This window comes from Myotis daubentonii, chromosome 16 (genome assembly GCF_963259705.1).
Source record: "Myotis daubentonii chromosome 16, mMyoDau2.1, whole genome shotgun sequence".
NCBI lineage: Eukaryota > Metazoa > Chordata > Mammalia > Chiroptera > Vespertilionidae > Myotis > Myotis daubentonii.
In genome coordinates this window covers 57,546,742-57,562,149 of record NC_081855.1, presented here as the reverse complement: position 1 = coordinate 57,562,149, position 15,408 = coordinate 57,546,742, and the positions used below count along the sequence as shown (strand labels likewise).

General features: G+C 54.5%; 1 protein-coding gene across 2 annotated transcripts in view; it reads right to left on the bottom strand.

Moving 5' to 3' along the window:
- Positions 1-15,408, bottom strand: part of TBCD (tubulin folding cofactor D) — a 99,262-nt gene that overhangs the window by 68,313 nt on the left and 15,541 nt on the right. For both annotated transcript variants that reach the window (XM_059671621.1, XM_059671622.1), the window contains exons 8-13: positions 8,774-8,819; positions 7,327-7,459; positions 4,534-4,670; positions 3,376-3,436; positions 2,310-2,384; positions 526-620 (exon numbers count right to left, since the gene is read on the bottom strand). In XM_059671621.1, the coding sequence (XP_059527604.1) occupies positions 526-620; positions 2,310-2,384; positions 3,376-3,436; positions 4,534-4,670; positions 7,327-7,459; positions 8,774-8,819 (547 nt within the window). The remainder of the gene's footprint in view (positions 1-525; positions 621-2,309; positions 2,385-3,375; positions 3,437-4,533; positions 4,671-7,326; positions 7,460-8,773; positions 8,820-15,408) is intronic.

Below are 15,408 nucleotides of genomic sequence, written 5' to 3'. Positions count from 1 at the left end.
AAGCCATTCCCAACCACCTGTGTATGTAACAAGGCTTCTCAGCACAGAGCTAAAAAATAAAATTTTTTAAATAAAAATAAAATGTATGTAAAACCTTGCCTCATCCTAAGAGAGCCTGAACTACCCTGGCCGGGTGGCTCAGTTGGTCGGAGCATCGTCCCATGCACCAGAAGGCTGTGTGGGTTCCATCCCCAGTTGGGGTGCATGCAGAGGGCAACTGATCAATGTTTCTCTCTCTTCCCCTTCCTCTCTCTCTAAAATCGCTAAAAACATATCCTCAGGTGAGGATTAAATTAAATTAAATTCCTCAGCAGGGAGAAGCAGCAATTAAGAAAGAGAAAGGCCCATATAAGAAGGAAGGTGAGCGAGATCTAGCACATTCTCTCCTACAAACACTGCCCGTCAGTGAGGGCACAGGCCTGGTTGTGGGCTCACACAGGCCATGCTGGGGAGATGGGGAGAGACGAGGCACCCGCGTCTACAATAGTCCCGACGATTCAAAGCAAAGGTACAGCAGGTACTCACCGTCCGGGAGTCGGGGAGGGAGCAGCAGGCCCCTTCTGCCCAGTTCTGCCAGCGCCAGACATCCACCATGCCAGGCGTTGTCCGTCTCCTGGAAACTGAGAGCACACAGAATCGTGAGACCACAGCGCTTTCCGCCAGGCCCCAGTGCAGAAGTCCACACCTGATGCCCAGAAGCCTCACCAAAGCCCACCTGTGAGTTTAAAACATCAGCAGGTACAGGAAATACAATACTCCAACTTCACGGGAGAGCCCTCGGCTGCTGCCCTGGGAACCGCAGCCCAGCTACAAAATCAGAGTTCATAGAAATGACAAAATAAAGGCAAAGCAGTACTTGAGTTTAAACTCAGGAGGACAAGAGAAGCGACACGAAGACTGCTGGACTGGAGAAAGACCCACACACCTGACCAGAGATGTGTCTTTTGGGAGAAAAAATGTTCAATGCATGGGGGAGGGGCTTCAGGAGGGAGGCTGTGAGTGCAGCGGCGAAGGGGAGGGAGGAAAGGGGGGAGTTCCATACAAAGGAGCTTGAACTGACCAGAGGGAAGGAGCAGATAAAAGAGCTGGAGGCAGACAGCCATCCCTGGAGAAGGGGCCAGAGGAAAAGCTCCCAAATCCCGTCTCAGAGCTCCGTCCTCTCTCAACAGCAAGACACTCCACCGTGGCCACAACAATGGCCACCCCCTCAGTGGCCACCCGGGCACACCTCTGCGCCCAGCAGGGTCCCAGCACCATCAGCACGCCCATCACCACGCCACCAGAACAGAACTCCAGACAAGAAGTGTAGTTTCTGCGGGAAGTGAGATGTCTCCACGAGAAGACACCCTGACCACACGTGCACCATTATTCTGAAAAAGATGACCCACATCGGACATCCTGTTCCCTGCACTCCTGACATTGTCACCAAGCAGGCTCCAGGCGAAGTCAAGAAGAAACCGCTGAGGAGGAGCATGGGCTCTGAGGGACGCTCGAGGAGCGGCCTCGGTGACTCACACACACACCTGAGCACCCAGAAGTGCTGACGGTGCCCTTTCCATACTCAGCGGCAATCCTAGGAGAAAAGCCACCAGCTAATGAGGGCAGGAGTGCAACCACTGGCCTAGCAAACAGCACCCGTTCTCCAAACACCTGCTTCTGAAACCAGGAATGACACTTAAGCATAAACCCCCGGGAGTAACTGCTCACTACGCCTGTCTCCAATGCACGCGCACACACCTGGGCGCACCTTGCTGCCTGGGCTCTGTCCTGCCTGACCTGCAGGCCCCAGGCTCACACCCGTGTCCAGGGCAGGCCATCTGCCACCAGACTTCCTGCAAGGCTGGGACAGGTGCAACACAACCACCACCACGTGTGGCTGTTGACATTGAAATCTGGCAAAATTAAAAACTTACAATCCAGACCTCAGTGATACCAGCCTCTTTTTATAAGTCGCAATAGTCACAGGTGGCTCGTGGCTGCCCTAGAGGCAGATCCAGAACATTCCATCATCACGAATGCTCCCTGGGACAGTGCAGACCACAGGTTCTCTCTAAGAATACCTATGTATGTATGTTCAAGACTGACTTTTTTCCTTAAGGTTTACGAAATGTAACGAAACCTAAGCTGATAAAATATATCAGAAATACCGTGAGTTCTCAAATTCACTTCAAACAGAAAAAAACCACATAACTCGGGGGCTCTGACAAGAAGCTCAATTAAAGAAAATGCAAAAGGTCGGAGAGAAAAGCCACCACTTCCCGCCAGAAGCGCACCTCCCGCTCCCCTCCCCACCCCCGCCCCGCACGTACCTGAAACAGTCCAGCACCGACCCCACCACGTCATCCGCCAGCTCCTGGGGAAGCCTGCCAGCCACCCTGCCAATTCTGGAAGAGAAGGGCCGGGCGTCCATCAGCACCGCCAGCCACCGTGGGGGCACACGCCAGGCCAGGAGCCATCCAGCCACGTCCCCCTCCAGAGAAGGGGAAGCAGAGGCTGACCCAAAGCCAGAGGCACACACTGCACTCCAGTCACCTGCCCCACAGGACTCCACGAGGCTGCCACAAACACACCTCTGTGCGCCTCTAAGGAAGGATGCAAAGGGTGGGCACGCAGCACCCAGCACCTGCAGACCCTCCCGCCTGGCGGGAGGCCCCACTTCCACAGTGGGCGCCAACCATAGGCTCCCGTCAGGCTACCTGATGTGGGACCAGCATCCCTGCATAGGCCCTGCCAGGCCAGGTCCTGGCCAAGCTCCCCAGGAAGGCCCCTCACCGCCAGCCCATTCCAGTCCAACCGGACGTGACTTTGGACTCAGAGGTTGCCCTGTGCCCCCTGCAGCCTGAGTGCTCGTGTATCTGGATGATCAGCACCGAAGCCCGGGGGAACCCCTCCCCCCCAACATCCTCACTCCATTTTATGTTTCTCCACAACAGAGGGCTCATGGACGTCTTCACCGCTACTGTGTACTTGGTACCCCCAGTGCCCTCACCCCATGGTAGATTCTGCCTTGTGGGAGGCCTGGCCCTGCTGGGCGGCGCCTTCTGTGTAGGCGTAACAGAAGATGCCGGCCTGCCCCATCCTGTGGGCCCCGGATTAAATGGGGCCTCGAGTGTCTGTGGGGGGGGAACGCTGGCGGGTGGGACAGGCACACTGGCATATACCAATTCTGCCCATTCTAGACCAAAAAAACAAGGAAATACAGGAGCCTCAAGTCAACCTCAGTGATTATCTTTAAAACGAGGACATAAAACAACAAATGTAAATTAGAAAAACCCCAGTTCCCAGACTCCACAGGAAGTGCTGAATTGGGTGAGGGGTCTCGTCCACAAGCCGCCAGCCCCTACACCCAGCGCTCAGCGAGATGGCGTCACCTACCCTTTGGCCGCAGACCACCGCACGACCGTGTCCTTGTCCTTCAGCCCGACCAGCAGCTGCTCTACAGAAGACAGGGAGGACGGTCGTGAGCACCTGAGTCACTGCCTCGCCTCCCAGCCTCGGGCACCCAGCCCTCACTCCACTGAGAGCACCATGGAGGGAGCTGTGTTAATTCTAATGACAAGAAAAGCGCATTTCCTTCTCTGTTCTAACCATTTGAAGCCAACTTTTGCCATTGTGCCTGAAGCACATTCACCTGAGCAGCCCCAGGCACAAAGCACCAGGAAAGCCAGAGTCAACAGTGACCCGAGCCAGTGAGCAAGGCCCCCAGAAACACACAGGAGCCATACGGGGACAGGGTCTTGAGGACGGGCCCGACTTTAGGAAAAGCCATGCGAAGGCCGGACGGAAGGAAGTTGGGATGGTGTCAGAGCCCTCGCGGGAAGGGCCTTGCAAGCCCAGTGGGCGGAAGCCTTGACGGAGGGCCCCAGGGAAGGCCTGCCACGGAGGAGGAGGAGCCTGTGCTGGCGGACGAGGTCTCTGTGACGGGCAGTCTGGGACCTGGGGGTGCGATCGGGGAGGCGGGGAGACACTGTCCTTCAGCACAGGGAGCCTGGGGCAGTGAATGCCAGAGTAGGAGCCCATCGGTGAGAGCCAGGGACTGACCAGGAGTCGGCAGAGGCGGGCCCTGCGTGTGGGCCTGACCATGAGGCCGGGTGGGGAAGCAGGCTTTGGTGATGACTCTGCCCCGTGTTCAGCAGGAACTGCCACCTGGGGTGAGAGTGGGGCCGGTGGAGAGCTCTGTGAGGTGGGAGTGGGCGGCTGGGGCCAAGGAAGTTGAGCTCGGAGCTCCAGGTGAGGCCTGGGAGTCTGAGGTACACTGGGAGTGAGGGGGAAATGAAGGCAATAGTGGGAGAATCTCACGGTCCAGGACCCCAACAGCCACGGGTATGGAGGTTCCCATGGGGTGGGGCTGGACTGCAAGCCACCTGCTCAATGGACACAAAGAAGGTCATGTGACAATGGCCCCAATGGGCAAGTGGGGGTGCAGCCAACAGACTGACCTCAGAGCCTCCACCAAAGCGCTGCAGGGAGCAAGTGGGGCCACGCCTCGCCTCCCACCCACCCAGACGGCCGCCCCGGCTGCAGGCCACACACCTATGACGCTCTCCACCTCCTCGGGGACATCATAGCCCTCCTGGCTGTCAGGAGTCTCGACAGGCGTCCGGGCCTCCCTCCGGCTCTGGGTGCTGGCCTGCAGGTTAGCAGCCAAGGAGCGGCAGCCACGCTGGTACCTGCAGGGACCACACTTGACCTTAGGCCCACTGTCATAGCTCAGAGCCGAGCAAACAATCTTGACAATGGAAATCGACAACTGAGTGTCACTTGGGATCTGCACCGAGACCACCAGGAAAAGATGACTAACCGTAGCCACAGAATCAGACCCAAACTCCCAAAGACTCAGAGTCCTCAGTGCCGGCCGTCACGTCTGCAGGTGGAAAGGCAGCCGGGCGGCCTTGGAACCGCCCGCAGGCCTCATCCTCACTCACAGGGGCAGCCCCTGGCCACACATCCCACCTCCCAGCCCCACATCACCCCGGCGCTCCAGCCAGTCCACTGCCCTCACCCAGACACTGTCCTTCAGCACAGGGAGCCTGTAGATTCTGTCTGCCACCCACCAGCCTCCTCCCCAGCCAGCAGAGGCCACTGGCACCATCTCCCGCGAGCACAGGCTGGTTCAGCTGTATGATTCTGCCCAGCTCTTGACTCTCTTGCTGCCTCAGTTTCCCCACCTATAAAATGCCCAACACAGAGGGCCGCAACAATGACGGATGAGAGGATGTGCACCAGGCACTCGGACCAGGGCCTTTCCTTCTGGAAGGTGGCAAGCACGCAGGACCTGCCTCGAGGGTGGCTGGGACAGGCCTGGAGCATTGAGAGTGCCCAAGTCAAGTTACAGACGAATGCTGGGGGCTGCAGCCTTAGGTCAACTCCAGAACCCAGGACTCGAACACCAGCTCCGACACTCAACTGCGGCCTTGAATAAGGCTCTTTCTGGATCTCGGTTTCCACCTTAGCAGGCAGCTTTCTGGGTGGCCCACCTCCAAACAGTCACACAATCCCCTCCCTGGGGTCCCCCGGACCCAGTGACTGGCTTTTGTGGGGACATGGCTCTGAGATGAGCCATGAAGACTCTGGCCTGTGTCCCGCTGACCCTCCCGATCTAACAGCTGCCTTGAGAGAGGCCCCTGGGAGAAAACTGGGGGAGGAGCGCGCCTGCCCGAGCGTGGAGATGGCAGCGGTCCATCTCCATCTTCAAGAAGTCTTGCGAGAGCCCCAGACAAGATGGCTCAGCAAAGCTACACCCAGACGCCTGACCTGCAGAAACGGTGATATTCAAAAGGCAATGTTTAAGCTGCTCAGTCTTAGGTTCTCTGTTACTCAGCTGTCATACTGTGATTTATAATAAATATACAGGGTGGGAAAAAGTAGGTTTACAGCTGTGGGTATGTGAAACAGCTGTCTTTTGTTAACTTTTGTTTTTTTGTGTGGGGGGGTTTTTTTTTTGTTTTTTTAATATAGTTTATTGATTTTTTACAGAGAGGAAGGGAGAGGGATAGAGTTTGAAACATCGATGAGAGAGAAACATCAATCAGCCGCCTCCTGCACATCTCCCACTGGGATGTGCCCGCAACCAAGGTACATGCCCTCGACGGGAATCGAACCTGGGACCCTTCAGTCAGCAGGCCGACGCTTTATCCACTGAGCCAAACCAGCTAGGGCAACTTTTGAATTCTTTTCCATGTTAACTGTAAACCTATTTTTTATGTGTTTTATGTGTGTTCCTTTCTCTCTTTTTTTTAAAAATTTTTTTTAATGTCTGAAGTTTTACATTTGTCTTCTTTTTCCCCAATTGACTCTCCCCCCCATTCCCACCCCAGGCAAGCCCCCAGCGCCTCAGTGCCTGTGTCCACTGGATATGCCAATATGCATTCACACAGTGCTCTGGCTGCTCTCTAACCCCCTCCTCCCCTACCATTTGTCTCCGGATCTATTCTTGTTCATCAAATTATGTTGATCATTATATCCCACATATGCGTGGGATCATGTGATACTTATCTTTCTCCGACTGGCTTATTTCACATAGCATAATGCTCTCCAGTTCCATCCATGCTGTTGCAAATGGTAAAAGTTCCTTCTTTTTTATAGCGGCATAGTATTCCACTGTGGAGATGTACCATATTTTTTATGTTTTTTATTTGAGAAAGAGAAAGATTGAGGTGAAAGAGAAATACCAACCGGCTGCCTCGTGCACACAGCCTATTGGGGATGGAGCCCCCAACCCTGACATGTGCCCTGACCAGGAATTGAACCAGCAGCCTTGTGGTGCATGGACCCATGCTCAACCTACTAAGCAACACCAGCCAGGACTGTAAACCTACTTTTGCCCTGCCCTCTGTGTTGGGTTTTTGTCCATCTCTGGATTAAGCTGTCTTTCGTTATGTTAATGAAGTGGTTTTTAGAAAGCCCCTAAGGAAGGGGGCTGGTTGCCAGGGGAACCAACCACGTGGTTTGGAGGGTTAGGAAGGGAAAGGGACTGGAGGTTGAATCACGCCCCATTGGCTAATGATCTAATCAATTACGTCTGTGTAATGGGGCCTCCATAAAAACCCAAAAGAATGGGGTTTGGAAAGCTTCCGGGTTGGTGAACAGGAGGTGGTGCTGGGAGGTGACACCTGGTGAGGCATGGAAGTGCCACCCGTCCCACACCTGCCCTGCGCATCTCTTCACTTGGCTGTTCCTTTCAAAATCAGAAACACTCGAGAAGAAATGAAAGCAGAGGACACTCTACCAGTCAGTCTACTTCACCACCGCCACCAAGAACACAGAACAGGGGCCCCGCCACGTGACGCTCAGGACACACACACGGGCACGCCTTGGCCTACCAACCTCCACTTCGCCACCCTGGGTTTCAGGAAGGTCAGGCCCAGCCGCTGCACCAGCTTCACCCTGAGTTTCCGGAGCAGAGTCTGGTTGCTGTCAGGGATCCTGCAGCCGTCCAGGCACTTGAGAACAGTGGCAGCTGCAAACAACAGCACACGCGACTCAGTTTGGTGGAAGGATTTTACCCACCCACTTCCAATGTGCAACATCTGTGTTGGACGTCTACAGCATTTAAACCACAGACGATGCCGCAGGACCCCCGAAGGCAGCGATGGCCTCAGTTCACAATGAACCCGAGCCCGTGTCCTGAAGACCCTGCGTCCACGTCATTGACCAAGTGCAGCGAGAGTGAACCTGCTCAGCTTTCTCCGGTGAAGTAGCAGCTCAGAGGGAGGGAGGAGGCGCTCTTCTCCGTGGAGAACAGCCTCCGCTACAGACGACAAACATGACGCACACGACTCTGGGGTCGCTGCTGTTTGCTGTTGTTTTACAGGGGAGCCAGCATCAGGCATGAGTGGTCACAGCAGCAGGGGTGAGGCTGCCTGCCGGGAGGTCTCCACGGGCAGGGAAATGCTGCCAGGGCCGCTGGGGGGAATGCGGTGGACCTCGGGGGAAGCTGAGGCCACGACGGTGATTGGAATGGCATCGCATGTGAGAGACGAGGAGAGCAGAGTTTCAAGACAAGTTGTAACAGCGTCCGAGTAATTTCCTGAAAGGCCCAGTGTGCAGCCCCACCGGGTGAATGCCTGACTGAAAACAGACCCTGCTCTGTGTACACAAGTCCACGGAGGACAGACAACATGTGACGATGTTGGGCAATCACTGCTCATTCTCTCAGGTGTGATCCTGATACCAGGTCGTGTCTTTGAAAGAGTCTCTGTCAGGGACACAGATGCAGAGGCAGCAGGGGGAGGGGGAGGAGCAGCAGTCTGAAGCCTCGATGGGAACGTGGGTTCCCTGGACCATCATTCTCTCGGACTACAAAGTGTCCATAATGAAAACTCCTTTTAGAAAACAGACTCTACTAGTCAAATCTGATTCCTCTATCTTCTAAAACACAGAAATCCCTCTGCGACCAGGTAGCACACCTCTCTGCAGCCTTATTTTTATAAATTGAAGCTCTATATAAAATTAAGAGAATGAAGAAAAAGCACAAAAGATGTGGCCATAGCTACAGGAAGAACACAGCTGTGACTGGGACCCCAGGAAGTGAGCCAAGTCATTGGAATCCAGACCCAGCGTCAGGAGCCCTGACCTCCTGGAAAAAGCCCAAAAGTCAGCTTATCCCCCCGAGGTCCACCTCATCCCCCCAGCGGCCCCCACACACAAAGCAAAAGACTGCAAACCAGGACAGTGCCCTGCTACAGCATGTGACCGATTTCTGCACCTGCAAAGAACACGTTAAACAGATAAACTCCCGTGGCAAACACACCCTCTTAGAAATGAGCCTTACCGTAGGGTAAACAGTCATCACGTTTTCCATGCTTAAATATTTGTGCCTAAGAAAAAAAGAAGTTCTATTAAAATGTTGCAGATTCATTTACAAAGTTAAAAAAAATCAAGACAATCCTCTGCTCCTTCCATAATTTCTCCTCTGGCCGCTCACCACCGAAAAGCAAGAGAGCAGTTTCTGAACTGATGAGAGGAGGAGTTACAGACGGAGGAGAAAGCCTCCGCAAGGGCATCGTCCACAGGGTGCGGTCACTGACGGGGGCTTCAGCGGGACTGCCCGCACTGAGGTTACCAGGAGGAGAGGAAGGCGCCTCACTAGCTTCTACGAGCACCTGTGCATAAAGGCACCCAAGGACACAAGCTGAGGTCCAATGTCTCACACAGAGGTAGGACCCAAGGACTTGTGTCTGACGTCTCACCCATTCTCAGTCAATAAAGGCCTCTGGCATCGGGAGCAGAGACAAGATACCCCCGGGGCCCAGGCCTACCAGCCTTTCCACAGAATCCACACACACAACGGCTGCTGTTTTAAACCACAGGCTTGGGGGGTGACATAATGAATTCCCTACTTAGGGACCATGTGAGGGACTGAAATGTCACCCTGCAGGCAAGGGGGCTACTGCCTAATCCTGGACACAGTGACACCATTACATTCTAATTGGGCAGACTGACACTGCGCAGTAAGGAGGGCACGTGGAAGGGGATGAAACTAAATGTGAGGTCTTTCCAGGAAAGCTCACGAGAGGCCTGAAGTAGGACGGAAAGTGTGCAGGGAAGGACGGGCAGATGCCCGATGGTTAGGGGAGAACTGACAGCACTGACTCCTGCTAAAGCACCTCTGGTCTCACTCACTAAGCAAGAATCTTAAATGCTCTGAAATGCAAAACGCTCTCACAGGTGAACTTTCTGTCTCTCTTTTAATCCTCAACCGATATGTTTTTATTGATTTTGAGAGGGGGGGAAGGGCGAGAAAGAAAGGGGGGGGGGAGAGATTGATGTGAGAAACATTGATTGATCTGTTGCTTCCTGAACGTGCCCTGACCAGGAATCGAACCCGCTTTTTTTTTTTTTTTTTTTTTTTTTTTGGTGTACAGAATGACGCTCAAACCAACTGAGCCAGCCACCCACCCAGAGCTAAACGTTCTTTATTTGCCAAATTCCTGACATGAACAGACCAGGAGGGCAGAAAGGATGGAAAAGGAGGAACAAAAATCAATTAGGACAAGGACTTTGTTTTTGTTGGTGGGTGTTTTTCACCTAAAAATGGGGCCATCATCACTACCCTTCCCCCGAGCGTGCTCCGAGACTGTGAGCCTAGCACCAGGAGGAAGCGGTCGGACAGAAGGCACCAGACTGAGCCGCCTGCAGAAAGCATGCCCGCCAGAGGCCAAGGGCTGCGAGAGGACGCAGCAGCACCACACAGCTGAGAAATGCCCGCACACCTGTTGTGTTTAGAAACCAGCACAGTTCAGGTGCAAACAGCATGAGTTTCCTGGTGATCATTCTAAACAACCACCCCTTTTGATTGCTACCCTCCCGCTTCCCCTCCCCGGGGCATGTTCGCCCGGCGGGTGAATCACAGTGTCAGCGGCTCAGGAGCAGGTCCATCCAGCTGCCAAGCAGGAGATGCTGGTCCGAGGTTCCCTGAAGCACCATCAAGTCAAGGCCAAGAAAAGCAGCTCCACCCCAGGCCCAGGGAGAAAGGGCCCACAGCACATAACTCATGGCGCCCGTGAGTTCTCCTGTGAGGCGTGCACACTGGACCGCGCTGGGCACCTGACTGCCCTGCCCCTGGTCCCTCAGGAAGAGCTCAAAGCAGACAGGACAGAGCTTGGGCAGATGGGCTCCTGAGTCTCCTGTGTCTCACCCCAAAGCTGAGCGGTGGCACCATGCCCTGGTGTGACAGTTGTGACACACAAAGAGGATGAAACAAACAGGAAGGACCGTCAGCACCCACAGCAACCAGCTCCAGGCTGGACGCCTTTTCAGGCATGGCCCATGGCCCTCACCTGTGGGAAGGGCCCACCCAGGGCCACACCTTCCCAGCAGGGCAGCAAGGCTGAACTGGGGCCTTGTCCTTTACTAACAGCCAAAGCACTTTACACAGGATCCCAGCACTCCCGCCCGAGGCCCCTCCAGCTGTTCCAGGAGAGAACCTTCCACTACCACCCACTGCAGCCTGGAGCTCTGCTGACTTAAAAAAATGAAAGTGAGGGGCATCTCAAAGGGCCCCACAACGCCTCCCCAAGAAATAGCAGCAGACTGACACTGGACAGAGAGCACAGAGCCGTGGGGCAGCCAGTGGGCACCAAGCCTGGAAAGGAAGGGAGAGCCTCACCGCACAGCCCAGCCCAGCCCACCCCAGCACAGCCGGGACCCAGCATCCTGGTTTGTGGCAGGGCTGGGGAGGAGGGAGAAGACAGAAAGCAAACAACTCTGAACACATGGGTGTGAAGCAGAGGTGCACAGGACCAAGGGAAGAAACAAAGAACTGAGGGTCAAGGGTGAATCGGGAGGAACGTCAGCGGCCCACGGACAGGGCCTGAGGGACACCTGCATTAGGGTCGGGGGAGGTCAGCAGGAACCATGCCCTTAAAAAGGCAGCCGCAGGCTGGTGGAAGCGGCATGGCGCCCCCAGGGCCTGCAGAGGAGGCCCTGGGCCAGGAACAGGGGACACCAGCCACCAGGAGCACATAGAGGTATGTGCTCCCCCATCAGAGAGGCCCCTTGCCCTCCAAGCCTGGGCCCGGCCAGGCTGCCTGTGAGCAGACACCTGTCCAGCAGGACACGTAGCCTCAGTACACAGCAGGTGTACAAACCCAGCCTGCCAGTGAATTAAAGGCGTGCCCCACAGCACACAGGTTTCAACAAGACTCATGCCACCCCCGTGCTGCCTGCTCCACGAAGAATGCTGAGTTACATAAAATTAAAATAGAGTCAGAGCTGGCTGCTCTGCGTCTTTAATCCCACGAGGAAACTGAGGATACCTCCTTTCACCCAAATTCTACATTTGCAAATATTCAAATGGTTCTCAGCACATTCTCCTTCACCCAGAACCCTGCCCCGGGCTAGTGCTGTGACAAAGAAGCCCAATTTGGACAATTGGTCCTCTGGCCAAACTGAACCTTAAAGGAAACCACTGCGTGCTATTCTCCAAGGAACACTAAAAGGAATCAAAGCCCCATGAGAACTGTTTTCTTCTTTTTATCTTCAAAGAACCGACAGACAGTAATTAGCCTTCACACCACCCTCTGAGCTAAGAGGTTTGTTATTTCTCTTCTACAGGTGGGTGTGGAGCAAGGCCCTCACCTCTGCCTGGGGTCACTGGTGTTGCTACAGAGTCTCCAGGCTCCAGACTGGCCCACTTACATCAGACTCCTCGGGGCAGCTGAGTGCCCAGGGCAGAGCCACTGGAGGCTGGAGCTGGGCGGTCCAGGCTCTGGGGCAGCTGCTCCCACCTGGGCAGAGGCGATGGCACTGCCCCTCAGTGCACTGGGGCGGCTGCAGGTGCTCTCGGCCTGTTGCTCACCAGGCTTTCTATGTGGTTGTTTGCTACTGTTTCCCCTTTAACAAGAGGTAGCCTCTTGTCAATGATAAACAAACTCTTGTGAAGGGGAGACGCAATCCTAACAGCTAGCGAACAGGAGAGCAGTCTGCGGCCCCAGATGGCGGCAGCAGCACTTCGCCTGGGAAGACCCTGGCTTTGGCAGTAGGCGTTCCCGCTCCCTCCCAGCCCTTGCAGGATGCAGACAGAATCTCCCATCAGCAGTGCAAGCCGAGATGGCAGCACCTCCACCGAGTGAGCCTGGCCACGGCAGAGCCAAGTGACAGCCATTCTCAGTTTTAACGTTTGTTTTCCTCCCTCGAATTTCCTCAGCTGGCATTAACCTAACGTTTCGATCGGGACTAAACCGAAGGTGCTTTAAAAGCTGGAGCAAAGGGCCTTGCAGTGCAATCAGGTTGCCAAACACTTGTTTCCCTCCCACAGGAGTTAAAAATCATCGCTGCAAGAGGCATGTGCTTCAAGGGAAATACAAGTTAACTCCTAGTTTCGATGGTACTTGTTACGAGTTCACCTGTTTCGCCTAACCCACACTAATGAACAGGTGGATACAAACGAAGCCAAGTGCATCAAAGGGAGCAGCTGAAATCCTGAAGCACAACAGCCTGCGAGTTTCATCATGCACAGCAGACGCCCGGCCTCTGCGGTTCAGGTCTGACGAGCTCATGGCGAAACCGCTCTCTCGCCCGGAGAGCTCTGCGCTCGGCGTGGCTTCCTCATGCCCGGGTGGCAGCAACAGCAATTAGACCAAATTGCTCCTTCAATTAAAGAAAAGGAAACAGGACACAACCCAGAAAGACCCTAGACTTCCCCAAGGGGATGTGCCTGCCCTGCAGCCACTGCTTCCGGCAGTTTCATGCGTTCACTTCCCAGGAACTCCACGGCTGCGTCAGGCAATTGCTCACTCTCTCCAGCAGCTCGCCTCTCAGATTGCCGAGGTGCGGCCCACACGCCACCCAGTGCCCTGCCTGGGGAGGGGGCACACCTTCCTCATCCTTTGCCACACGGGGTGGGGGCAGAAGGCTGAGCTTCTGTAAGCCTTGAGGACGTCCTTTTATTCCTCAGGGACAGGAAACAGAGGACTTCCCTGCGCCTAAGTACGGAGCTCCGAGAGCCAAACAAAGCGCACTCCCCACGCCTGGCTGGGGGGCCATGGGGAGAACGCCAGCCCTCCCAGAGCTGGAAGCAGGCTTGGTATTGCTGTTTAATGCCCAGGCCTGCCATTTGGGAATTTAAAAAAACAGAAAATGGGGAAACACTCTTGATGATCAACAAAAATGTGAGAAAAAAGAAACCTGTGGACAAAGCAACTGCAGAAGTGGACAGAGTGGCCCCAGGACCTTCTCGAGCCAAGGAATATGCTTCAAGGGAAATAAAGCTCCACTCCGAGTTTTCACAGTACTTGTCACAAGTTCACCTTTTCACCGAACCTACACTAATGATCAGGTGGATAAAATAAAGCCGGAGCCAGGGACGAGGAAGCCATTGGGGCATTCTCACGGGGGCTGAGCACACAGGTCCCCCACCCCCACCCCCACTGCCTGGCACAGGGAACCTGCCTCCCTGCCTGCAGGTGCCTAGGGCGGTGCCACACTCCCCTGCAGGCCGCAGTGGATTGACTGACAGGCTACACTTTGTCAGACCTTCCATGGTTTTTCCATGACCTAACACTTCTTAATGTGACTCATGCAAAAAAATTAGGACTCCACTTATACCCAAACCTTCAAATAAACCCTCTCAACCCCATCCACCCTCCTTCACCAGAATTATCTCCAACATAAATGCATTGCCCCAGGATCCACGCCACAATGGTCCAGTGGGCACACGCCATGACCTGCACCACCCCTCCCTGCACTCCACACTGGGCGTCCTCCCAGGAGAGCCTCCCCCTGGCCAACTTCCATCACAGCAATTAAACAGAAAATCCCAGTAAAATCCTAACCACTACCACCCCCCAATGCGGCTGGAATGAGAGCTGCCTGTGACACAGGCAGTGTATCCGCCCAAGAACACCCGTGTTCATCCATACGACACATGTGCAGACAAAATCTGAAAGGCCTCGTGAACAAAAACATTTAGGTTATTACATTGTTTTTAGAAAACTATTGTTACCTACCCAAGAAAACGAATATACATGCTCAAACACGTACATACTCAAGTTCAGGTCAGCATTCGCCACAACCACAGAGCCAAGATGCCCAGAAGCGGACTGTTATCCGGGCAGGAACAGGGACGAAGCCTGAGGGCACCGTGTGGAGGGCCTGGCAGCATCACATCAGCTGAGAGGAGCCAGACCCCAAGGGTGCAGCGTGTGCTTCCGCTTGTGAGGCGTCCAGAATAAACGAACCTCGGGGGGGCTGAGGCAAGGCTGGGGGAGACTGCTGATGGGTGTGGAGTTTCCTTTAGGGGTGATGAGAATGTTCTGGAATTAGATGTATAGTTCAGTGGCTCTACCATCACCACAACAGTTTCTTTAAAGTTGAAATAGAGCATACATCTACTCGTAGAATGGACAAAAGCATGAAAAACACATTCCTGCAACAGGAATTCTGGAAATGTTTTATTTTTCCAGATTTTCCTTTTTTTTTTTTTTTAATTAATTTCAGAGAGGAAGGGAGAGGGAGAGGGAGAGAGAGGTAGAAACATCAATGATGAGAGAGAACCATGGATCGGCTGCCTCCTGCATGACCCACACTTAGGACCGAGCCCACAACCTGGGCCTGTGCCCTGACCAGGAATCAAACCATGACCTCCTGGTTCATAGCTCGGTGCTCAACCACTGAGCCATGCTGGCTGGGCCAGATTTTCTTTTTAAATGTCTCAAATATTCTCATCATTTGAATGGCAATCCCTCCTGAAGACAATGGTAACATGAAAGAAAAGAACAGGTGCCGAGAACATTTCTGAGAGACCAAGCGGTCAACTCCCTCGGTGCCCAGAGCGTTGGGGAGAAAGGGCTTTCCTGGCGAGGGGCCCGTGGCAGGCCAGCCATCACCAGCTTACCTCCCACCTCCCATGCCCACTGCCTGGGTTATTACACCATCGCCCCACTTTCCACCAGCCCTCCTGGCCTC